The sequence below is a fragment of the Anolis carolinensis genome, chromosome 3 (assembly GCF_035594765.1).
Source record: "Anolis carolinensis isolate JA03-04 chromosome 3, rAnoCar3.1.pri, whole genome shotgun sequence".
NCBI lineage: Eukaryota > Metazoa > Chordata > Lepidosauria > Squamata > Dactyloidae > Anolis > Anolis carolinensis.
Genome location: NC_085843.1, coordinates 220,713,843 through 220,739,848, shown reverse-complemented (window position 1 = coordinate 220,739,848; position 26,006 = coordinate 220,713,843). Strand labels below are relative to the sequence as shown.

The window sequence follows — 26,006 nt, the reverse complement described above, 5'->3', positions numbered from 1 at the left end:
ACACGGAACAATGGCTTCAAACTACAGGAAAGGAGATTCCACCTGAACATCAGGAAGAACTTCCTCACTGTGAGGGCTGTTCGGCAGTGGAACTCTCTCCCCCAGACTGTGGTGGAGGCTCCTTCTTTGGAAGCTTTTAAGCAGAGGCTGGATGGCCATCTGTCGGGGGTGCTTTGAATGCGATTTCCTGCTTCTTGGCGGGGTTGGACTGGATGGCCCATGAGGTCTCTTCCAACTCTACTATTCTATGATTCTAGTAGAGTCTCACTTATCCAACATAAACGGGCCGGCAGAACGTTGGATAAGCGAATATGTTGGATAATAAGGAGAGATCAAGGAAAAATCTATTAAACATCAAATTAGGTTATGATTTTATAAATTAAGCACCAAAACATCATGTTATACAACAAATTTGACAGAAAAAGTAGTTCAATACGCAGTAATGCTATGTAGTAATTACTGTATTTATGAATTTAGCACCAAAACATCACGATGTATTGAAAACATTGACTACAAAAATGCGTTGGATAATCCAGAACGTTGGATAAGCGAATGTTGGATAAGTGAGACTCTACTGTAGTAGATTCTAAGTTAAGCTCAAGAGTGCAGTTGTCTATACGTAGACATCATGGGGACTAAATGTTACAAAAGCAACACAAGTTCTAATATGATAGACAGATGTAGAGATATAAATATAGTAGATTCTAAGTTCCACACAGCCATGTATCTCAGAATATAAAGGCAGAAAATCCCACAATATCTGATTTGAACTGGATTATCTGAGTCCACACTGCCATATATTCCAGTACAAAGCAGAAAATGTTGGATTTTGTTCAGTTGTGTGGAAGGCCTAAATTAAGCAGAAGAGCGTGCAGTAGTTTATAGGCACCATGGAGATGAAAGATTATAAAAACAATGTACATTTTAATATTATATCTCTATCTTGATTGATCAATTAATTGAAGACTGACAGTTAACCAGCACCCATAGAGATTGGTAGGTGCTGGATAAATGTAGTTTCTAGTTGCATGAAAGCTACTACCGGTATTAAAAATAGGCCTAACTAAACTAATACTATACTCCATATTATGCCATACCAAAACCTCTGTGTTGACTTGATATTAATATTGAAATACTGGGCAAGAGATCTAGGAAGAACTATATTATTAGAGGAATGGGAACTTTTATGGGGGGAAAAATTAAATTATACATATGCCTATGAATTGAAAGAAAATTGGTGAAAAATGTTCTATAGGTGTCACCTGACCCCAAAAAGGATATCAAAATTTACCAAAGGCAAGAAGATTAAATGCTGGAAATGTGGAAGAGGTGAAAAATTAAGACATAATCTTTACACACTTAACAACAGCTGCCAGAATCGTTCTTGCATTATGGAAACAGAAATTAATACCAAAAGTGGAAGAATGGATAAAAAGAATATGGGATATAATGAATATGGACTACCTAATGTTCCTGCTATCAACAACACAAAATAAGCCAAAAAAAAGAGGATAGATGGGACACCAGTAAAGGACTGGATGAAGAAAGAAAAAGTTAGAATATTGTTATAAAGCCCTTAACAAGAAGGGGAAGTGTCAACTGTCGACACAAAAAAATGAATGATACCAACAACATAAATAATACAAATAGTTACGACAACTTTATAGAGAAGAATGGAAGTCAAGAATCGACAAGGACCCCGACCCCCCTACCCTTATTACCCCTTTTCCCCTCACTTTCTATCACCCCTCTCCCTGCCCCCCATCCTTTCTCCCCCCCCATACTTTCCTAACCCACTAAAGTGGATTTTATTGTTATTTTCAAAATTTAATAAAAATTATTTAAAAAAAGATTGAAATACTGTAAATAAAAGCAAAATCAGGGCAAATAAAGACAAACTTGTAGCAACAGTAAGAACAGACCACAGGACAACAGACTGGTTCAAGACTGGGAAAGGAGTATGGCAGGGCTGTATACTTTCACCCTACCTATTCAACTTGTACGCAGAACACATCATGCGATGTGTGGGGCTTGATGAATCCAAGGCTGGAGTTAAAATTGCTGGAAGAAACATTTACAACCTTAGATATACAGATAATACCACTCTGATGGCTGAAAGTGAGGAGGAGCTGAGAAGCCTTATCACCAAGATGAAAGAAGAAAGTGCAATAACTGAGTTGCAGTTAAACATCAAGAAATCCAAGATTATGGCAACCAGGCTGATAACTGGCAAATAGAGGGAGAAAACATGTAGGCAGTGACAGACTTTATATTTCTAGGCACGAAGGTGACTGCAGACGCAGACTGCAGCCAGGAAATCAGAAGATGTTTACTTCTTGGGAGGAGAGCAATGACCAATCTCGATAAAATAGTGAAGAGCAAAGACATCACACTGGCAACGAAGGTCTGCATAGTGAAAGCAATGGTATTCCCCATAGTAACTTATGGATGCGAGAGCTGAACCATAAGAAAGGCTGAGCGAAGGAAGATAGACGCTTTTGAACTGTGATGTTGGAGGAAAATTCTGAGAGTGCCTTGGATGGCAAGAAGATCCAACCAGTCCATACTCCAGGAAATAATGCCCGACTGCTCACTGGAGGGAAGGAGGCAAAAGATGAAGTACTTTGGCCACATTATGAGAAGACAGGAAAGCTTGGAGAAGATCATGATGCTGGGGAAAATGGAAGGAAAAAGGAAGAGGGGCCGACCAAGGGCAAGATGGATGGATGGTATCCTTGAAGTGACTGGCTTGACCTTGAAGGAGCTGGGGGTGGCCATGGCCGACAGGGAGCTCTGGGCTGGTCCATGAGGTCACGAAGAGCCGGAAGTGACTGAACAAATAAACAACAACAACAAAAGACCAACTTTAACTTAATGTATCGCAGTTTTACTATATTATTAAAACTGTCTTGTGAATTCAGTATGAAATTATAGTTATGTAGCATCCAATAAACTTTTGCTGGTTGCTTGAGAGTTCCAGTTGGAGTTCTAGTTAACTGAGATTCTAGTGTATATACAAGGAAGTAATCATCTTAAAATCCAAGATGATATTAATCCTTTATTGGGTTTTGCAGCAATGTACGTCCATAGTCCATTCCTCAACTCAGTTCTGAATGACTTGCCAGCATCTTCAGAAACAAGAGCATAAGAAACAAGTTATTTGGACACCTTCCCTCCAGAGGCTTCAGATTTCCTTGTCCATTTCCTCATGTAGCCCATGAACATAAACACTCTTGTTATCTTGGAAGTGGCACATACCAGCCTGCTGCAACCAGCGAGATAAGTCTCTTGGCTAAACATTTCAGCCCATTTTTAAGTCCAAATAAAAGCAGAAGGGTCCACAGTATTTCCAGGAGTCATGGCAGGAGGAAGGTTTTGATATATCCCCCAACAATTTTCCTAGCCTCTGGTTTTGTATACTGGCCCAAATGGGTGGTGCTTTTATATTCTACAGTGCTCTTTGGCCAATAGAGAGGTTGCTTCAGGCCCCTTCAGCACTGCCATATAAAATCCAGATTATCTGCTTTGAAGTGGATTATATGGCAGTGTAGACTCATACAATCCAGTTCAAAGCAGATGTGGATTATCTCATTTGATAATCTTGATTATATGGCAGTGTTAAAGGGGCCTCAACCAAAGTGAGTTGCTTTACAAAGCCTACAAAGGCCAGTTTTCCATAGCATTGAGCCATGGCAGTTTAAGCAGTGTTGAAACTGCTTTAATTCAAACGCCAAATGATAACACTAGACCTGTTTAGAACAATTTTCTAATCTGTTGTCACAAGGGTACATCTGCACTGTTGAATTGACACAGTTTGACACCACTTTAACTGCCATAGTAAAGGTAAAGGTTTCCCCCTGACATTAAGTCCTGTCTGACTCTGGGGGTTGGTGCTCATCTCCATTTCTAAGCTGAAGCCGGCGTTGTCCGTAGATGGCTCTATGCAATCCACTTTTACAAAGTCCTCAACCTTCTTCTGCCCAGGAGTACTGGTGCTTCCCCAAACTACAATTCCTAAGATTTCATATCATGGAGCCATGGCAGTTCAAGTGGTGTCAAATCGCGCTAATTGTACAGAGTAGATACACCTTTTGTTAATGTGCCACAATAATATATGTTTGGGGTTGCGGTGAGTTTTCCAGGCCGTATGGCCATGTTCCAGAAGCATTATCTCCTGACGTTTTCGCCCACATCTATGGCAGGCATCCTCAGAGGTAATGAGGTCTGTTGGAAACTAGTCAAGTGGGGCTTATCTATCAATTGAATGTTCAGTGTGGGAGAACTCTTGTCTGTTTGAGGCAGGTGTGAATGTTTCAATTGACCACCTTGAATAGGGTTATTATGGTGAGTTTTCAGGGTTGTATGGCCGTGTTCCAGAAGCATTATCTCCTGATATTTCGCCCACATCTATGGCAGGTATCCTCAGAGGTTGTGAGGTATGAGTAGCATTGAATACTCTTGCAGCTTCAAGGTCTGGCTGCTTCCTTCTTGGGGGGAATTCTTTGTTGGGAGGTGTTAGCTGGCCCTGATTGATTCATGTCTGGAATTCCTCTGGTTTTTTTTTTAGTGTTGTTCTGTATTACTGTTCTGGATTTTGGAGTTTGTTTTTTTTAGTACTGCTAGCCAGATGTTAAATTTCATGGATGAAAAAAAAATTTTTTTTGCCCTCCGACAAAATCACTCCCCTTGAAGTTAGCGTTAAAGGAGCGAAACGCGCTTGCAAGGCTTGGCCAAAAAGGGAAGCGCGAACGGATTGGAAGCGCGAACTGAAAAGAGAGACTCGGTTTTGAAAAGAGAGCCCCGCCTTTGGTGCCTGATTGGCCAGCGCGACTTTTGCGCATGCGTAGTGTAGGGGGCTCCGGCATGAGGGGCCCAAGGTCCTCATTTTGCTCCTTGTTGCTTTGGAGATGGCGGCGTGGGCCGAGGAAGAGGAAGCCGGAGAAGGGGAAAAGAGGGGGGCAGAGCTGGACGAAGCGCTGCTGGAGGAACTGATGGAAAGAAGCTTCTTCGAGGAGGAGGAGGAGAAGGAGGCGGCTCCTCACTTGTTCAGGTACATCCCTCCAATGAGGACAGCGCGCGGTTTCAAAGAGCAGAGGCCTCAGCATGTATTTTTTAAAGGAGACCCACACTGCTTTATATCCCAGGATCTGATCCCGGATTATCTGGCAGTGTAGACTCCTATAATCCAGTTCAAAGCAGACCATCTGGGATTAAATTCTGGCAGGCCCATAGACAGAAAAAAATTATGTGCAGGGCTGAAACTTTCCCCCCAGAGATGACTTTTGAGGAGAGTGTCTCCTGATCTGGCAGGAGATCTCAACAAGGCCTTGAAGTTACCATAGAATCATAGAGTTGGAAGAGACCTCATGGCCATGCAGTCCAACCCCCTGCCAAGAAGCAGGAAAATTGCATTCAAAGCCCCCCCCCCCACACAGATGGCCATCCAGTCTCTGCTTAAAAGCCTCCAAAGAAGGAGCCTCCACCACAGAGAGTTCCACGGCTGAACAGTGCAGATCCAGCGGCAGCAGATGTTGCCCCTTAACATTAATATTATTAATAATAATAATATTTATTATATCCCGCCACCATCTCCCAGAAGGGACTCGGGGCAGCTTACAAAAGCACTCAAAGGTGCACATATAACATACAGCAAATAAAAAATGGCACATAAGTATAAACAAGTCACAAAAAATTATAACAACAACCCCTGTAACACATATAACATAAATGTCAAAATAATACAATTTTTAAAACATCAGTAAATAAAACTAGCAGCTATCAATTCAGAAAGTGCCAAGTGTCAACTTCGCATGGGCCCATTAAGCCTACTCGAGGTCAAAGGCCTGTGTGAACATCCATGTTTTCAGGCTGGAACGGAAGGATTGAAGAGCGGGGGCTAATCTAATCTCTTTTGGGAGGGTATTCCAGAGTCGGCGAGCCACAACAGAGAAGGCCTTCTCCCTCGTCCCTACCAACTGCACTTGAGATGGAGGTGGGACTGATAGGAGGGCCTCCCTGGTAGATCTTAAAGCCTGTGCTGGTTTATAGAAAGAGATGCGGTCTCGAAGATAGGTTGGATCTGAAGCGGGACCGAGAGAAGGGTCTCCCCTGTTGATCCTAGAGACTGTGCTGATTCATACAAAGATTCTACCCAACCATTAAAGATACAGGATCATAGAGTTGGAAGAGACCTCATGGGCCATCCAGTCCAACCCCCTGCCTAGAAGCAGGAGAATCGCATTCAAAGCACCCCTGACAGATGGCCATCCAGCCTCTGCTTAAAAGCTTTCAAGGAAGGAGCTGCCACCACACTCCAAGGCAGAGAGTTCCACTGCTCAACAGCTCTCACAGTGAGGAAGTTCTTCCTAATGTTCAGGTGGAATCTCCTGTAGTTTGAAGCCATTGTTCTGCGTCCTAGTCTCCAGGGCAGTAGAAAACAAGCATGCTCCCTCCTCCCTATGACTTCCCCTCACATATTTATATATAGCCCTCATCATGTCTCCTCTTTGCCTTCTCTTCTGCAGGCTAAACATGCCCAGCTCTTTAAGCTACTCCTCATAGGGCTTGTTCTCCAGGCCGTTGATCATTTTGGTTGCCCTCCTCTGGACACATTCCAGCTTGTCAACATCTCCCTTATATTACGGTGCCCAGAATGGGACGTAGTATTCCAGGTGTGGTCTGACCAAGGCAGAATAGAGGGGTAGCATGACTTCCCTGGATCTAGACAAGTGGTTCTCAACCTTCCTAATACCATGACCCCTTAATACAGTTCTTCATGTTGTGGTGACCCTCAACCATAAAATCATTTTTGTTGCTACTTTATAACTGTAATTTTGCTATTGTTATGAATCATATCTGATATGCAGGATGTATTCTTATTCACTGGGGCAAATTTAGCATAAATACCCAATACGCCCAAATTTGAATGTTGGTGGGTTTGCAGGGAGGGGGATTGATTTTGTTATTTGGGAATTGTAGTTGCTGGGATGTATCGCTAACCTACAATCAAACATCATTTGGAACTCCATCAATGATAGAATTGAACCAAACTTTGCACACAGAGCTCCCATGGCTAACAGAAAATACTGGATGGGTTTAGTGGGCATTGACCTTGAGTTTGGGAGTTGTAGTTCACCTACATCCAGAGAGCACCATGGATTTCAAACAATGATGGAACTGGACCAAACTTGGCACGAATACTTAATATGTCCAAATGTGAACACTGGTGGAGTTTGGGGGAAATAGATCTTGACATTTGGGAGTTGTAGATGCTGGGATTTACAGTTCACCTACAGTCAAAGAGCATTCTGAATTCCACCAACAATGGAATTGAACCAAAATTGGCACACAGAAACTTGGTACAGGTAAACTTGAAGAGATATTTAGCATCTGGATGAAAGACAGGCCATGAACGTAAAAGAGAAATCAAGGGAGGAAATATAACGTTAATTTAGTTCTGTCCTTCAAACTTTTGTTTGTTTTTCATACAGTGAAATTCATAGACTTATCCACTAATATTCACACAAGACGGTGTGATTGAATATGTAACAACATTTTTGTCCCTGGGTTATAAGTATCATTTCCTAATTGATTGTATCATAAAAACATGGAAAATGTTTATTGAACTGCAAAAAAGTTGGTTTTTGCAGGATATCCTGCAGTACATTTGGCTATGAATTTTTCATCGAATCTTAACCGATTCAACATAGTTTGTGGCAGCTACAAAAAAAAGTTTCTGGAGTATAACAACTATTTTCAAAGTAACAATTAAACAGGAAATGTCACTTTCAAACCAGGCACAGATTTTTCAAATTTCGTTACATAGTGTAATTATTGTAACTATATAGTGTAATTATGGTATAACTATTATTTTAGATTTCCAGAGAGAATGGTTGGCTTCCCTGATACTATGCTCAACAAGGGTTTGAACAACAGATACTGCATACTGCAAGTACAGGAAAAGGGTGATGTGGAGAAGCACCTGACCATTACAGCCTCTTCTCTGCTTGATGGCTTGGATACAGAGCTGTGTATCCTTCGGAACGACTGGTAACAGCTGCATAAATATAGTTGGCATCTTGTTTGTTGGGGATTCTGTGCTTTAAGGTGTCTGTCATGGTACTGGAAAAACTTGTTTTTTGTGTCAAAATGTTTCTTTCCAAGTAATTAAGGAACAACACTCTGAAAACAGGAATTCCAGGCATGAATCAATCAGGGGCAGCTAACACCTCCGAACAAAGGATTCCCCTAGTCAGGAAGAAGCCAGGCCATGAAGCTGGCAAGGCAATTAATGCCAATCAAGGTGATTAATTACAATATTCACACTGGCCTCTAAGAGACAAGAGTTCTTTCTCCCACCCTGAACTTTCCACAGATATATAAATTTCCCTTGCTTAGTTTTCAAATATACCTCACAACCTCTGAGGATGCCTGCCATAGATCAGGGATCCCAAAGGCATTAAGGGCCTTGAGGCCACAGGAATAGCCTTCAGTTATGTGGAGCGATAGGACCACATTTTGGCCAGCTCTGTGAAAGAAGATAGCAGTTAGTTCCAAGTGAACCTGGTTTGAACAGTCAATCTAAATTTTTGCCACTTGAATGTTTTATCCAAAAAAACCAGTCCTGTGTAGTTGTTTATGAGCTTTGATTCTTGGTGGTTTGAATGATGTATTTCTGGTCACTATTCCATTGTGCAAAGATCCACAGCTTTGTTTCCATCTCCTTCAACTCAACTGTGTGTCATATTCTCAGTCCTTTCATTTTCACTGCGTTTCCATAGGGGTCACAGTGAGGCCCTGAAAATCCAGTACCAGCAGTCCCTGAATTACAAATATCTGACTAGCATAGTTAAGGATGGGGGTGAGACAACAGGAAGTCGGATAAATCTATCCCTCAGAAGGGAAATTCACTCCTGAAAGAGTTATGGGGAAAAGGTATCTCCACTGAAGCTTTATCACCAATCCTTGTTTCCACAAGTCACATTTTTCAAAATCTTACTACAGGGACAGAAAGTACGGTGAAATCTTCTGAACAGGGACACAGACTGAACAGGGACACAAACAGCAAAACAAACACCATGGAGGTGTTAACCCATCCCTATGCTATCCAAAGCTAATATATGTATATTTTTGACTGGAGTTACACTTTAAAATGTACCTATTCTGACTTACAAACAAATTCAACTTAAGAACAAGAACTGATCTTGTTCGTAACTTTGGGACTGCCTGTATATGTCTTTCATTGGAGACTTTGACTACATTCTTTCCTTTTCTCCATAAGTTGTGTTGTTAAGTTGTACTGAAGTACTTTTTCCTTTGATTTTAGAAAACCTTGTAATTTAACGTTATGTGTTTTTTAGGGTTTCTATTCCAGTACAGCCTGGGGACATCATTCATCTAGAAGGAGAGTGCAGTTCTGGTGTCTGGGTAATAGATGCAGAGTCTGGATACTTAATCTTATATCCAGATATACTACTTTCTGGCACTACGGTATCAAATAGCATTCGATGTATGAGGAGGGCTATACTGAGTGAAAAGTTCAGAGTAAGTGGGAGAAAATATTAAGCATGACTTGATTTATAAGTTCTTTGATCCAAATATTACCTAAAGCACAATCTAGCTTGGACAAAAGTGTTCATTAGCTCATTGAGTAGGGCTTCTCTTAACATGCTTTGGATATCACATAGTCTTACGGTTATTTCATATGTAATAGTGTTATATTAATAGACTCCAAATTCTTCACTTATGTATGTTTATCGTTTTCTTGATCATCATGACTGACAGGTATTGAAAACAAAGATAGGTTTAATCAGCTTCATCACTCCCATGCTATAAAATTAATGCCATTTGACATCACTTTAACTGCCATGGCTCAATGCTATGGAATTGTAGGATTTATAATTTGGTGAGGCACCAGCAACCTTTGGCAGAGCAGGCTAAAGACCTTGTAAATCTATAACTCTCATGCTTCCATACTGCTGAGCCATGGCAGTTAAAGCGTGGTCAGACTGCATTAATCCTGCATTTCTGCATTTCTTATTACTAGCAGCGATCTGTCGTCCCTTTATAATACTAAAATCTTTATGTTAAGAGGAATAATCTGATTTGTCCATGGTAGTACATGCACTGGTTACATTTTGTTGGAACTACTGCAATGAGCTCTTTGTGGGACTGTCCTTTAAAAGTGTCTAGAAACTGCAATTGGTCCAGCCTATGGCAGCTAGACTGCTCATTGGAGCTGATTCCAGAAAGCACGCCACCCCCCTGATGGGACAGCTCCATTGGCTCTCAATTGCCTTCCAGGCTCAATTTAAGGTGCTGGTTTTAGCCTATAAAGCCCTACATGGTTTCAGTCCAGGACACTTGAGACATCGTGTTCTACCATACAAGCCGGGTAGGTTATTAAGATCAAGTCATGAAATGCTCCTCTCCACATAGCTCAGGGGCACCATCACTTAAAATTGACTAAAGTTGGCACATTCTTGAATGTGACACCAAAACTTTGGAACACCTTGCCAAAAGCGGTAAGAGCTGCCCCCACCCTCTTGGCCTTTAGGAAAAATTTGAAAACTTTCCTGTATGGAATAGCTTTTAACTAATGATGACAGAAGCCTAGGACTTGCACTTTATATCATATTTTACCTCCCTGTTTAATTCATTTTGACAGTTTTACGTCCAATATGGACTGACTTCGGATTATCTTAATGGACTATTTTATATTATGTTTTAGCTATGGTTGTAAACCATCTTGAGTCCTTGGAGAAAGGCAATATAGAAATGTCCCAAATTAATTAATAAAATAATCTTCAAAATCTGTAGCTGGTTCTATTTGTGGGATATTGTTTTCTGATACAGATTTTTCAGCAAGAACATGTTACTATAGTCCTCAGTATTCATGTTTTTTCTTATTTCCTTGTTTCTAGTTTTGACCTGAAATACACATTAGAGTATGAGATATTCTGAGATTTGTTCAGAATTTATTATAATAATTACTAATGACTCTTAACATTGCCATTTATTATTATTATTGGGAAATTTATGAGGATATGCAAAGAGATGCTTTTGGTGGCTGATTCCTTTTTTTCTAGACAAAATTAACATTTTCTCCTGTTGGTTTATTATTTTACAGAGTTGTCAATCAATGCTAAATACATTGTTTTCTATGATAAAGGCATGCGATGTGTTATTTCCTAATCATCCGCATAAGTGCATAGTGGCTGTAGCTATAATAAGAAACAAAACATTGGGGAGCTTATCTTCACAAATGACACATTGCTCATTACTAGTAATTTAAGACAGTTGGTGTAATATTGAGATTGTTGTGTATTTAACTTACTTAATATTCCTTGCTTGTTTACAGTAGAGTTCTATGCACTGTGTTTAAAGGATGTATTCCATAATAAATGTGTGTTTAGGATTACATCCTCATTGTTTGTTTGGGGAGGAAGGAAAATAAACTAATCGTATTGTATAAACATGTTGTCTTGACTGATCCATTATGCACAAATGTTCATTTGAATTTTTTTGGCCTTTGGGCTGATTATTTTATTTTACAGAAATGTGAGTCTGGTTCACGTGCAATGTTGATAGGTACCCTTCTGCATGAAATTTTCCAAAAAGCAGGAATGAATTTTACTCAAGAGAAACTGAATGAAATTGCCTTCTCAGTTCTTCAGGGACCAGAGTACCTAAAAGAGCTGTAAGTGCTACCTGTAAGAAGAGTAAATGACAGAGGAAGGTATACATGGTTCTGCAAAGGCCTAATTTTTATTTCTTTATTGTTTAATGACTGCACTTGATAGATTATAGTAAAACCTTTCATTGTATTACTTAGGCAACCCCTCGTTGTCCGAGTATGATTGTCTTCCAGGTGTGGTGTCCTGGCGGTGGATACATAGGTGACTGTGGAGCCCTATTCTTGATCCGCATGTTCTTCCACAATGAGGACATCGGTTTCCAGGTGGAAGGCAATCCCAAAGGATTGGCTTGATGCACCTTCCTCTTGGCACATTTCTTCCTTTTACCCTCCATTCACACTTCTTCAAATTCCACAGCACTGCTGGTCCAGCTAGAGCGCTCAAGGGCCAGGGCTTCCCAGTTTTCGGTGTCTGTGCCACAGTTTATGAGGTTAGCTTTAAGCCCATCTTTAAATCTCTTTTCCTGTATAGTATCTGTTTTGAGGGACAGTGATCAAGCATTCAGACAATGTGGCCAGTCCAGCAGAGGTGCTGGCGTAGGAGCATCACTTCAGTGCTGGTGGTCTCTGCTTCTTCCAGCACGCTGACATTTGTCTGCCTGTCTTCCCAAGAGATTTGCAGGATTCTTTGGAGGCAACACTAATGGAATCGTTCCAGGAGTTGAGTGTGATGTCTGTAGACAGTCCATGTTTTGCAGATGTATAACAGAATTGGGAGGACAATAGCTTTATAAACAAGCACCTTGGTATCCCTATCGATGTCCCGATCCTTAAACATTCTCTACTTTATTCGCAGAGCTCAGGTGGTGTTGTATTTCAGTGTCAATGTTGACTTTTGTGGAGAGGTGGCTGCCAAGGTAGTGGAAATGGTCAACATTTTCTAACATTACACCATTAAGCTATATTTCTGGCATTGCAGAGGGATTGGTTGGTGACTACTGGAAGAGCACTTTGGTTTTCTTGATATTCAATGAGAGGCGGAGCTTTTTGTATGCTTCCGCAAACATGTTTAGAGTGACTTGCAGGTCTTTTTCTGAATGCGCACAGACTACGTTTTCATCGGCATATTGGAGTTTATAACAGATATTGTGAACTTGGTTTTGGCTTTCAGTCTGCTGAGGTTAAATAGCTTGCCATCTGTCCAATAGATGATTTCTACTCTGGTGGGAAGCTTCTCATCAACAAGATGAACTATCATAGTGATGAAGATGGAAAATAAGGTTGGGGCAATAACACATCCCTCTTTGACACCTGATTCCACCTGAAATGGGTCACTTTGGGAGCCATTGCTGTCCAAGACTGTTGCGATCATGTCAACGTGGAGGAGTTGCAGGATGTTCAAAAATTTGTTAGGGCATCCGATTTTTTGGAGGATGGTCCAGAGAGCACTACAATTCACTGTGGCAAATGCTTTTGCAAGGTCAATGAATGCCATGTGGAGAAGTTGATTTTGTTACCTGCATTTTTCTTGAAGCTGTTGTGCACTGAAGATCATGCCCACTTTTTCTCTGGAGGGGTGGAAGCTGTTCCAGGATTTTGGGAAGGTGTCTTCTGAGACAGGTAGAAGGTGGTTTGCAAGGATTCTTGCGAGGATTTTCTCAATGGAGGATAGAAGGGAGATACCTCGATAATTTCTGCAGTCTGTTCTGTCCCCTTTTTTTTGAAAAGGGTGATGATGGTGGCATCCTTGAAGTCTGCTGGAATTTTCTCCGTCACCCACACTTTTTCAATGAGCTGGTGGAGTTGTGTCAGCTTAGGTTTACCCTTTGAAGATTTCAGCAGGGGTCCCATTGTTATTTTTTTGTTGGCTGATGGCGTTGCTGACTTCTTATGTATGTGTATATGCAAATAAATGGGTATGCAAGAGCATTGTACTTTAGAAATACTTTGCACTGTTTTCCTGTTGCCTTTTTTATTCTCTTCTTGACTTTAAAGCATTTGATGTTCTTTTGTCCTCTGATTCCCAAAGGTATCAGTTAAATCTGAACCAAAATGATGTAATGGAGGAAATACAGGAATATTTTCCATCCTTTACTAAATGGGCAGAAGAGTTCATGTACACAAACCATCATGCAAACCAGCATAATTTTCAGCATAACCTGCAGCTAAAATTGTGAGTAATTGTAACACAATATGTTGTTGTGGCTTTACTGGAACTGTATGTATAGCTGTTTCAAAATCTTACACCTGAAAGGATAAAGCAAACAATATACAACTTCTTGCATTATGATGGACAGTCTAACCATTATCCTTTTGGATATTCTCAGCCACTTTAAAGAACTTTAAAGAATTATCCTAGGTTGGTCCTAGGCTTGATCTTCCATGAATGGAACAAACTATGATATGCCAAAAGCTTCCCCTTGGCAGATGGGTTATGTAAAAGGGTAGACATATTTTTGCTAGATACCTTAAGCACAGACCCATACATGATTCCCAAGGGGTCTCTTGATGTTCCAGATCAGTTTTCTTGGGAGACAGGAGAGGGAAGGTCGAATTAACATAATAATAATAATAATAATAATAATAATAATAATAATAATAATAATAATAATAATAAAAATCTTCCTTTGGCTGATAGTGGTGCTCAGTGAGGAATCCTGTCCAGTATTTCATTTAATTCTTGACTTTTAAAATTTCCTTTTACTCTCAAATTACTTCTATGCTAGCTCTGGTGATTTTTTATTCCCAATATCTTAGTGCAGAGCTTTCCAAACATTTCATGTTGATGACACACTTTTTACACATGCATCATTTCATTGATTTTTACTGGCCAACCGGAGGTTAAACTAACCCCTTAAAAGAGATACAGATATATACATAAATTGTAATCACGGAATGTATGGGGACACAACATATCTCAAAGCTGATTAAACTACTGAGCTGCTCAACTTGCTGACCGAAAGGTCGGCGGTTCAAATGGGGGAGCAGAGTGAGCTCCTGCTATTAGCCCCAGCGTCTACCAACCTAGCAGTTTGGAAACATGCAAATGTGAGTAGATGAATAGATACCGCTCCAGCGGGAAGGCTCCATACAGTCATGCCAACCACATGACCTTGGAGGCATCTGCGGACAATACCGGCTCTTCAGCTTAGAAATGGAGATGAGCACCAACCCCCATAGTCAGGCATAACTAGACTTAATGTCAGGGAAAAACCTTTACCTTTACCTTTTCCTATTTTAAATATATGATTTGTAAGATGATATACATATTTCCAAGATTTTTGTCATTGTTACGTTTATGCGACACACATACACACTGCAGCTGACACACTAATGTATTGCAACATACATTTTGGAAAGCTCTGCCGTAGTGGTTATGAGTAAGTGGTTTCATTCTATGAGAGGCTCCCCTGACCAGCTAATTGCATATAGTTTTTCACAATATTTTTTATTGTTTCAACATTACAACAACTTGGTTGGTGCTCATACGTGTACACACTTCATCTTATGTAAAATTTCTTTTGTCTGCACCTTTTTAATATATCCTTCGATGACATTTTAAAAATTGTTAGTACTCCTCATTCTCACCCTTCCCTCCGACTATATATTTACCCGATATCTTTATCTTTAACCATGCACACACTTTCCTTAATTACGGTACAATATTTACATTGGCTTTCATTTATTTTTCATTTTTTCTGTTTTAGTCTGTGTATCCTCCCTAATTACATATGCTATGGTTTCAGATTGGACCTGATCATAAATATAGTTATTCCAGTTTTCTATAGTCCATTTTTTTTTGTTTTTCCATCCTCAAGTTATTACATCTTGTCCTGCTCAAATCATCATTTTGAACAGTTCTTGATCTTTTGTGTAATTTTTCACTTTGTATTCCACCTATCTCTCCAAGGGGACTCAAGGTGGATTCCAGCATACAACGGCAAACATTCAATGCCTCCATAAAACAAGCAGATTCTGACCTAAAATCCTGGAAAACCCAACATATGAAAATAATATGACCTAATATCATATTGAAACTTAACATGAGTTATAGTATACTATAACTAAATTATAGTATTTGAATCCATGTATTTTCAGTCTCCTCTCTTTCTTTTTTCTATACATGATATAGCTAGTTTCTGTCATCACCAGCCTTATATAGTCTGTTAAAGGTTTGCTGATTTTGTGTAACATGTTCTGCTGTTTGGGAGTAAAATCTTTTTTTTTTACCTAAAAGATAAATAACAGTTTACATTGTTCAGAAGCAACATCTTAAAATTAATATGATTTTATTTCAGCTTTCATTAAAAATATAGAAATGTGCTTTCAATAAATTAGTGTGCTTTGCCTCTTCATCCAACACTTATTTTGAGAAGATAGCTTTTGTTTTCTATAAAGATACAAGTTAACATGTCTTATTTGTTCTTTGATAGACCAAGAAATGAAGATGACTCCTTTTGCAATCTCAAAGTTACGGAAATACTGGATGTGGAGGAAAATATCTGGTGTCCTCGGTTTGGCTTAAAGGGCAAAATTGATGTTACGGTTGGAGTAACAATTCACCACAGATCTAAAACTCAGTCCAAGATAATGCCATTGGAGCTTAAAAGTGGCAAGGAATCTAACTCAATAGAGCACAGGAGTCAGGTACTAATAACAACCTTTGTGGAATTATAGTACTCTAATTTTAAAGAAAGTTGAAAAGTGATTAAATATATAAGAGAGCCTGGGAAATTACTTTTAAGATATAGGAATATAGGATGGGCCTTCGGTAGCCCCTGGAATTTACTTCAAGGACACTCCTATGGATACAAAAATCCAGTGGCTTGTTCGATTCTAGTGTTCTCAATCTGGTGTTCCCAGATGGTTTTGGCCTTCAACTTCCAGAAATCCTAACAGCTGGTAAACAGACTGCGATTTCTGGGAGTTGTATGCCAAAAACTTCTGAGGACCCCAGGCTGAGAACCATTACATTACACTAGGTAACAAAATTTGAAAGAAGAAATCTGTTCCTGGTTGGAAAGTATTATTTCCTGTTAAATGGTGTGGTCCTTACTTTGGGAGTAGTTGTTATACTCCAGAAACTTCATTTTCTTGTGGCTACTAAAAACTATGTTGAATGGCTTGAGACCTACAAGATATTCATTGAAAAGCTATAGCAAAATGTGCTGCAAGATGTCCCATAAAAACAAAGTTTTTGCAGTTTAATAAACCTTTCTCATGTTTTTATGGTAGAACCAATTAGGAAAAAAATCATGTTACATAGTGTTGTATGCAATGGTATAGCAAAATGGCATCCCATATATAAAGTGGTCAACAACTGAAATGGATGCCACGGAGACCCTGAGGACCTGTGAAATAGTAGAAGGCTACAGCAGTGTACATCAGTGTGGGGCTAGGCTAGGCACATAGCAAAATCAAAGATTTGTCCATAGTTGTTTTTTCGTCTTCAAATATTGTCAAGCTATGTTTGGTTGAATCCCTGCAGAACCTATGTTTTAACTGTCTATAACAAGGCAGTTGTAGGATGATGCTGGAGGTCCCAGCTAGTTAAGTATGGGAGCCCTGCAGGCACACTCAGTGTGGAGGTGAATGCATCTTCCATGAAAGATTTGTCTTAAATGCAGTATTGAATCCCTTGTCCCAGAAACTATTTTTGGATCCTGCTGATTCTGGCAATTGAGGTCAGACTTCTTCTGGCCTATGCAACATTCTCAGGGATAATCTAGTTTTGTCTCCCAAGTGACTTGGATAGTGCAGATGTTTAGCAGCCTTGATTAGGTGGCTGTTTTTGCATGCTAATGGGGATAAGAGACAGGCATTTATTTGCTGTAATTCACCTTTTGCTAACTTCTAGATTGCGTGTCATAAAATACAGTAATATTGACTTAAAAGTTTATTTCATTCCATGACTGAGCTCTTAATTCAAAATGCTCTTATCTCAAAGTGAATTTTCTCAGTGAACTGCTATGAATCTCTTCCGTCCCCCCAAAACCTCTTTCCAATTTTTTTTGTTATGTGTTTTAAATAAGAAAATGTTATTTATAAATATCAACTAATGAAGGCTTCCATGGCCGGAATCACAGGGTTGATGTGTGTTTTTCGGGCTGTATGGCCATGTTCCAGAAGTATTCTCTCCTGACATTTCGCCCACATCTATGGCAGGCATCCTCAGAGGTTGTGAGGTACCTTACAACGTCTGAGGATGCCTGCCATAGATGTGGGCGAAACGTCAGGAGAGAATACTTCTGGAACATGGCCATACAGCCTGAAAAACACACAACAACCCTATCAAATAATTGATAAATGTACATTCACATGGAGCAATAAAAAAGAAAGATCAACTTTAAAATGATAGAAACCCAAATTTGTGGTAAGAAAGCACAAAGTGAAGAGGCAGAAATATCCTTTTCTTCTAACTGTACTCATTCCAGCCTCCTTCTTGCTCTCTTTCCCTCTCTCTTGTCATGAAGCCCAACATACCAGGAATAAAAACCACACAAAATCAACTAACAAAGTTCCTTAAAGCGGACAAGAGCAAAGTGGGTAGCAATCTCCCAAAACAGAGTGTGTCATAATTGTATTTCTGTGTATTTGTGAAAATCTTTTGTGGCAACCTGTTAGCAATATAGTTTATATATACATTAGTGACTGATGTATTGCAGTGTTTTTAAGAAAAAGAGTGCAAATTTATTCATTTTCCTTACTATACTATACTTTAATATTTTAAAATGTCCTTTCAGGTAGTTTTGTACTCTCTTTTGTGCCAAGGAAAAAGAGCAGACCCTGAAGCTGGGCTTCTTCTTTATCTTAAAACTGGTAATATGTTTCCTGTTCCTGGAAATCGTATGGATCGAAGAGGTGACTTGGGCATGCAAAACTCCTTTTGTAAAGATATATGTATAATGTTTCCTGCCATCCTTTAGCTATACAGCCTTCAAGGTGTCCGACATTGGTATCAAAAATACAATTCTATACTAAAATGTATAAAGCAAGGAGAAAAAGAGAAGTAGAGGCAGAAATAAGTGGTAGAGAGCAGAAAAAATAGGTAGTCACTTGGCATTGAAAAGAAAGATATTTCAATCGAGCAGTTCAGAAGCTGGGTTCTGCTGCTGCAAAGAGTCTCTTGGTTGCAGTCTGCCAATTTTCTGGAAGTGAAGGGAGCTGCAAGTCATCCTCCCTCCCCCTGAGCGGAACCGTTCCATGTGGTGTTCCATGTGGCACCTTTGTTTTTAGGCCTGTTCCTGGGGTAATTTGGGGTGCTGATTCAGAAAATTGCATTGGATAGACCACATCAGCTCTCTTTATTAAATATGGTTTTCCTTGGGTGAGCAGATGGCGACCACTGGATGGCATATGTTCTGTATCAGAAACTAGAGCTAATATGGTCTATCCAATGCAATTTTCTGAATCAGCACCCCAAATAATCAAACTGAATCTAAAGTTGACCAAAAACTAATTTGTAATCCTTTTGGTACTAATGTTAGAGAGTGGTCCCTGGTCAAAAAAAGGTTGGGAACAACTGATGTAGGAGAAGGCAGTCGTTCAGGTACCATCATTCTAGGTCAAAGTGGGGATCATGCATCCCTTCAGATGTTATTGTACTGCATTTCCCTCATTCCTCATCACTGCCTGTGTTGGCAAAAGCTGTTGGAAATTGCAGTAATATGATAAAGAGAAGGCTTGGATTGCGTGAGTGTGCAAACACAGGAGAGGTAGGGGGAGCACACGCCGGCCTCCCTGCCTACCCCAGGTTGCTGCCGCCTTTACCTCTTCTTCCTCTGCTCCCAGCGTTTGCCTGCGTTGCATCCGCTTGCCAAGACCCGCTGCCTCACCAGAGCCAGGCCACCCACACCGCTCCGTGCTGCCTTCACCCTCCTGGAGTGGCGCAGGCAGGGAGGGGATGGCACAGCCTGGCTGCATGGAACTGGTAGGGGTGGCCCTGGCTCTGGGGAGGCGGTGGGCCCCAGCAAGCGGATGCAAAGGGGGCATCTGTGTCATAGGGCAGACATGGAGGCTGGCGCACATTCCCGCTTCCTCCTGTGCATGTGCATGCCAACCCAGACTTTTTAGCCTTTCTGTTTTTTCCACCTTTCTCTCCCTTACTTTTCTTTCCTTTCTTTCCTTCTTTCTCTCTCCCTCCCTTTCACCCTTCCCTCTTCCTTTTTTCTTCCCTTCCTCCCTTCTATCTTCTTGTCATCCATCTCTCCTTTTTCCTTTCCTTCCTATCCTCTTTCTCTCTTCCTTTTCTTCATTCTCTTATGGCCTTCTTTTCTTCTCATCCTTTTTCTTTCTCTCTCTCATCCTTTTATTTATTTTATTTTTATTTACAGTATTTATATTCTGCCCTTCTCATCCCGAAGAGGACTCAGGGCAGATCACAGAACATACATATGTGGCAAATATTCAGTGCCATTTATACACTAACAAGATAGACAATTGTACAAGATAAAAGTATATATAGGATTTCTCATCTTCGGCAACTTGGAGGCTTGTGCTCGGTTCCGGCCATGAGACTGGGGGTGGGTGTTGTCCCCCCATCTCCCGGCCAAAGAGCTTTTGTTTGTAAACTTTTCCCCTTGATTGAATTGCTGGCATTTTTCTGGCATTTCCTTATGGGTGCCTTAAATACCTCCTGCTTTTAAGCGGTACCTATTTATCTACTTACATTTTGCTTTCAAACTGCTAGGTTGGAGGAAGCTGGGCTAAAGGCCAGAACCTCACCCTGACCCAGGCTTCTAACTGTCAACCTTTTGGATGACAAGATTTACTACAGTTGGTGGTTTAACCTGTTGTGTTAAAGCTCGGCCCTTCTCTCCCCCCCCCCCCTTATTTTCCTTCCTTTCCTCTTCCTTTTCTTTCTTCCCATCTTTTCCTCCCTCTTTCCTTTCTTTTATCTTCCTTTACTTTCTTCCTCTTTTCTTACCTTGTTTCTATTCTCCATCCATCTTCTCCTTTCTTCCTTCTCATCCTGCTTTTTTTTCTTTTCTTTCCATCTTCCCTCCTTCCAGTTTCCCTCTCTTTCAAGTTCCGCCTGTCTTCCTTTCCTTCCTTTCTTCCCATCAAGGATTTCCTGATTCTCTGATGTCACTTTCCATTGGTGGAAGATTTGGTGATCCAACACTTTTTATTTTTAAAGAAGAAACTGTAATGCACAAATTACGAAGAGTGCAGTTTTTGCCATTGCATATTACATTCACAGTAAATAAATTTTTTGGTTTCAGGGTTTTGAAAATTGAGGTGCGGATTAGATTCAGTGGCACACTAGATTTGAGTAAATACGATATTCTGAGTCAGTTGAACTTTTAAAATCATCCAAACTCCATTTCAGCAATGCAAGGTGAAAGTTGCTGTGGTTTGGGAAAACTGTATCAAGATAATATTTTCTTGGAGGGACATGCTTTGGTGGGCAAAATAATTTCTGAGGCTTTTCCTCAATCCTGTAGTGCAAATGATTGAAGTGACCCCTGTCCCTTCCCCAGCCTCAATGTTTGGAAGGAGATTGATGTTGATTCTACACTGAGTGGTGCTCAGAAGGCATAAAAATTTATCAAGCACATCAACTTTTCTTGGTACTTTTCATGTGCTGTAAATATATAATAGTCATAGATACAAATAAAACATTTTTCCTTTCCCCCTATCATTCAGCTATGAGGACTTATTTTTGCATTGTGCAAAACCTCTAAGCTTTCCTTGTGATTTTCATAGCAAGTTTATTTGAGATCATAATTTCCTGAAAGAGAACAGGAAGGAAATGAAGCAGCAGTTCTGGTTAATTGAAACAGACAATGCAGTCAATTTACCCCAGAGTAGTCCATAAGGAAGTTGTGTGCATGAACTTTGCAGTGAATTCTCCCTTGTACACCAATCTCTCCTGCTGCCAGTGCTGTCTGTATTTTTCTAGAAGGGGAGGGAATGTCAAGAAAAATGTGGCCAATCTCTCCAAAAAGACATATTAAAAATTCTATCCAAAAGCTTAATTTTTTTAAATTATGATTAATTGGCATAAATGTGGTGAAACAGGAACCTTTATGCATTTTTGGTGAGAATGTGACAAAGATACAAACATTTCATAGGAAAATAAAGGGTAAAATGGAAGAAATATCTGGGGTAAAACAGCTGAATAAAAACTTTTTACTCTGAAAATAGAAGTTGAAATTTGTAATACACATTAGGAAAATATTATAAAATATATATGATAGGAGCAGCATAAGCAACGGTTGTGCTGGGATGAAAAGAATACAAAATAATGGGAAATTAAAAATGATACGAATATCTAGCCGGCTATATGCTCCAGGATTATATCATTGAAAAGAAAAAATAAGTATATAAATGGATGTCATATAGGGGAACTGGGTCTCAAATTGGAATGAACTGATAGCCAAAGTGAAGACAAAAAGCAAATACAAGGAATCAAATGAGACCATATCCATGATCCAGCAAACAGAATAAAAGCTGAAATTTAATCACAAATTCAATTCAGTTTTGCCTGTTAGAATATTTCAGGTGGGGTGGAATATAGTTCCCATCCCATACAGTTAGTCTGGAAGGAAACGGTAGTGACGTACAGAAGAATCAATAGGATCATACTCTCCCTGTTTGCTGTAATAGGTGTAACGTTTGTGGGCAACTGAGGTGGCTTCTATCCTAAAACCAAGATCAAATCCAGATTGAAGTAAAACTAGATAATATGTGGTATATCTATCCATGACCTTAATTGCTGCACATATACTATTCTCTGGTTGCTGATATTTCTGAGGTCCCTTCTTCATTGTTATATAAAATCCAGATTATTTGCTTTGAACTGGATTATATGGCAGTATAGATTCATATAATCCAGTTCAGAGCAGATAATGGTATTATTTGCTTTGATAATCTGGATTTTATGGCAGTGTAGAAGGGGCCTCAAATATTGTCCATTGCTAGATCAGGCTAAGCAGCTACATTTTTGTTATGTTTTCTTTCTTAAACTTTGGAAAACAATCTTGGCATGTTTTTATTTTCCCTCCTACAGAACTCATTAAATTAAGAAACCAGTTGGCCTTCTATTTGCTTCATAGCCTACGTAAATCTGACACAGGAAGGCAGCAGACACAGCTTGCATCTTTGCCGCCATTGATTAGCGACAGCCAGACATGCCGCTGCTGCTCTCAGAAACAGAACTGTCTGCTTTATAGCCGGTAAATCCCCCTTAAAGAGCTTAGCTTATAAATGGCTCTTTACAACTTGACCTCAATACAAACTGACCGATATCTTAGGCCCTTTCCACACAGCTATATAAAATCCACATTGAACTGGATTATCTGGCAGTGTGGACTCAAGTATTCCATTGGAAAGCAGATATTGTAGACTATCTGCCCTAATATTCTGGATTAATTTGTGTTGTTGGGCTTGTCCCCATGTGAGCCGCTCCAAGTCCCTTCGGGGAGATGGAAACGGGATACAAAAATAATGTTGTTTTTATTATTATTATTATTATTATTATTATTATTATTATTATTATTACTAGTAGTAGTAATAGTAGTAGTAGTAGTAGTATTATATGGCTGTGTGGAAGGGCCCGTAGTTTTATTCAGGTTCAGTTTCTATGGAATGTGCATGCATAAAGCTCTTTATCACATTGAGGCCTTGGTTCATGTGTGATGTGAAAATGTATGAAATAAAAATCAAGTGAAATGTGGTACAGTTGATTGATTTCTTCCATAAGGATTTCAAAATCATCCTTGGAATTTGCCATTTTGTAGGTTAATAGTATAATGGATTTGAATCAAAACATTGTCTAATGTGAATAATAATCCACAATGAATACACACTGGCTTCATTGTGATACTGCTCTGCATTTGTACTATGTCACATTGTTTTGGCTCTAATTTTCCCAGATATGATCCACGACAAGTAGAAACATAAAGAATGATTTAAATATAGTTGTGGTTTTGTAATGGAGTGCATCAAAAGGTTAGACCCACAAATAGGACAAAGCCTCTTGATTACATCTAGGGCCCCTTCTACACTGCCATATAAAATCCAGATTATCTGCTTTGAACTAGATTGTATGGTAGTATAGACTCAGATAATCCAGTTCAAAGCAGATGTGGATTATCTGCTTTGATAATCTGCATTATAAGGCAGTATAGATGAGGTTTGGGAAAAGCAATGGACAAGAACTAGATTTTATACAGGTGTAAGAACTCAAACATGTCACTGAGTCTTTTACGGCTTTCTCTGACATTATCATGGGCATTTTTAAATCTAAATGCTGCAATATTTTTAATGGGGGAAAAACATAGACCATCTTCTACACTGCTATATAAAATCCAGATTGTCTGCTTTGAACTGGATTATATGGCAGTGTAGAAGGAGCCTTAGTTACAAATTATCTATAATTATAGTTGCTATTATGAGCTATTTTTCAGGAGAAATATTACTGGTTTTTTTCAGGGCTGTAGAGCAACAGAGCAATGCCTTAATTCCTCCTGATGTTGTGTCTGCTATTGAAAAAGAAACCCAGCATCTGAAGCCGTCTCACTTGGAGTATTTTCATCTCTGGTATCTGATGCTGACCTTAGAGTCAGAGAGCAAAGATGGAAGGAAGGGTCATAGAAATATATGGATGATGTCTGCTGCAGAAAGGTAAGCATTGTCTGGTTTTTTAGGGTGGTTTATTTATACTCTTTGTTTTACATTGCTATATTTTCTAATGAACTGCTACACGCTGCATTAAGAAGTTAACCAAAAAGAGTTGCAACCATTTCACCCTAATGGATAAATCACAATGGTTTATCATACTTCTGCAAGTTTTACAGGCTTTACTGTTCTTAATTTTTGTAGAGAGAAGCATGGAGACTGCATTGGAAGCATGGTCCAAATGAAATGTGTTCAGGAGGTGACTGATGGACAGTATCTACACTGGTTCCAGCGTAAAAATGGTTCTGTACCTGTAACAATTCTGATGGTAGGAGACAGAGTCGTTGTGAGCAGTGAAGACACTGCCTTACTTGGTTTGTCAACTGGTTATGTTCAAGAGGTCAACAGAACCAAAATTTCCTGCTTATTAGATAGGTAATATAGTGCAAAAATGCTCAATGCTTTTGTTATTAGGGTAATTTAATCTTTCTCCTGTGAGAAAATGTTTTGTTGGTTATTTATCTGCATTGGAAACCCATCTCTTCACATGTAGCCGGTTTGATTATATTGGTGTACATAGCCTTTCAGGAATAGCATAAGGAGAAATTCGAGCCCTTCATTGTTGTTGTTGTTTATTTGTTTCCGACTCTTCGTGACCTCATGGGCCAGCCCATGCCAGAGCTCCCTGTTGGCCACCCTCAGCTCCTTCAAGGTCAAGCCAGTCACTTCAAAGATACCCTCCATCCATCTTGCTCTTGGTCAGCCCCTCTTCCTTCCAGTGAGGTTTAGCCATTTGAAATCTGTCATGATTGAGTAGAAACCAGGAGGTGAAGAGGGATAGGTGACAAAACCAGAAAGAAGCAAGAAGTTAGACTAATAAAGGCTGAAAGTGGACTGACGACCCAGAGTGCTGTAGTGTTTGAGCGATAGATTATGACTCTGAGGAGCAGGTTTCAAATACCCACTTGACCGTGGAAAAACCCACTGGGTGACCTTGGGCAAGTCACACTCTCAGGCTCAGGGCGAGGCAAAGCAAGGCATCCCCTTCCTGAACAAACCGTGCCAGAAAATTCCTTGATAAGTTCACCTTAGGGTCACACACAGCAACAAAGTTAGAAGAAGTCCCAAAGCCCTCAAGATCGAGGGGGGATAATGGATCCTCTACACCTAAAGAGATAGTCCATGTCTGGTTCACAGAGACATTGATAGACCTTTATTGTATACATTTTCTTCCGTGCTTGCCTTTTGAGGCTAAGTTGGTGCATTTTTCATTAAATGCACCAACCTTTTCCTTAGCCTTCACAATGAGTTTCCATTGGTATTAAAAATACAACTGGCATTCCACATTTGCCGTGTTAGGGGAGGAGAACTCTCACAAATGTGAAAAAAATGCGAACATTTACAGGAGAGGGGAAGTGCTTCATTGTATAGTTGGCAGGTGGAGGGGTGATGCTGTGGCTCCTCTGAATCCATGGGAAGTGGAGTAGCAGCAGTGATTTCAGGTACCAACCACCTGCCACCGAAGTCTACAACCAGCAGACTCTGTTGGGAGGTGGATGGTGGCTGAAATCCATGGGGAGAAGAGCAAAGAAGTAGCATTGTATATATATGTTGGCAAGTCTGTTTTCTCTATTTTCCAAAGTTATGGGGAAAGGAGGAATCAGTGAAGAGCTTGCCAACCATTCTGCAAAGCATACACACTGACTGACTTTTGGGGGAAGAAGAAACCCCAAAAATACGGTAATTA

General features: G+C 39.9%; 1 protein-coding gene across 4 annotated transcripts in view; it reads left to right on the top strand.

Annotated features, from left to right (window-relative positions):
• Positions 1 to 4,833: 4,833 nt before the first annotated feature.
• The window catches only part of dna2 (DNA replication helicase/nuclease 2), a 35,304-nt gene continuing 14,131 nt past the window's right edge, over positions 4,834 to 26,006 (top strand). The window contains exons 1-10 of one of the 4 annotated variants that reach the window (XM_062976241.1): positions 4,834 to 5,050; positions 7,876 to 8,049; positions 9,360 to 9,543; positions 11,556 to 11,698; positions 13,665 to 13,808; positions 16,069 to 16,282; positions 18,379 to 18,496; positions 22,650 to 22,815; positions 24,074 to 24,265; positions 24,464 to 24,694. In XM_062976241.1, the coding sequence (XP_062832311.1) occupies positions 4,908 to 5,050; positions 7,876 to 8,049; positions 9,360 to 9,543; positions 11,556 to 11,698; positions 13,665 to 13,808; positions 16,069 to 16,282; positions 18,379 to 18,496; positions 22,650 to 22,815; positions 24,074 to 24,265; positions 24,464 to 24,694 (1,709 nt within the window). In that variant the 5' untranslated portion in view covers positions 4,834 to 4,907. Of the gene's footprint in view, positions 5,051 to 7,875; positions 8,050 to 8,099; positions 8,303 to 9,359; positions 9,544 to 11,555; positions 11,699 to 13,664; positions 13,809 to 16,068; positions 16,283 to 18,378; positions 18,497 to 22,649; positions 22,816 to 24,073; positions 24,266 to 24,463; positions 24,695 to 26,006 lie in introns of those variants that run through there. The other 3 variants (XM_062976239.1, XM_062976240.1, XM_062976242.1) reach the window with 3 other exon arrangements.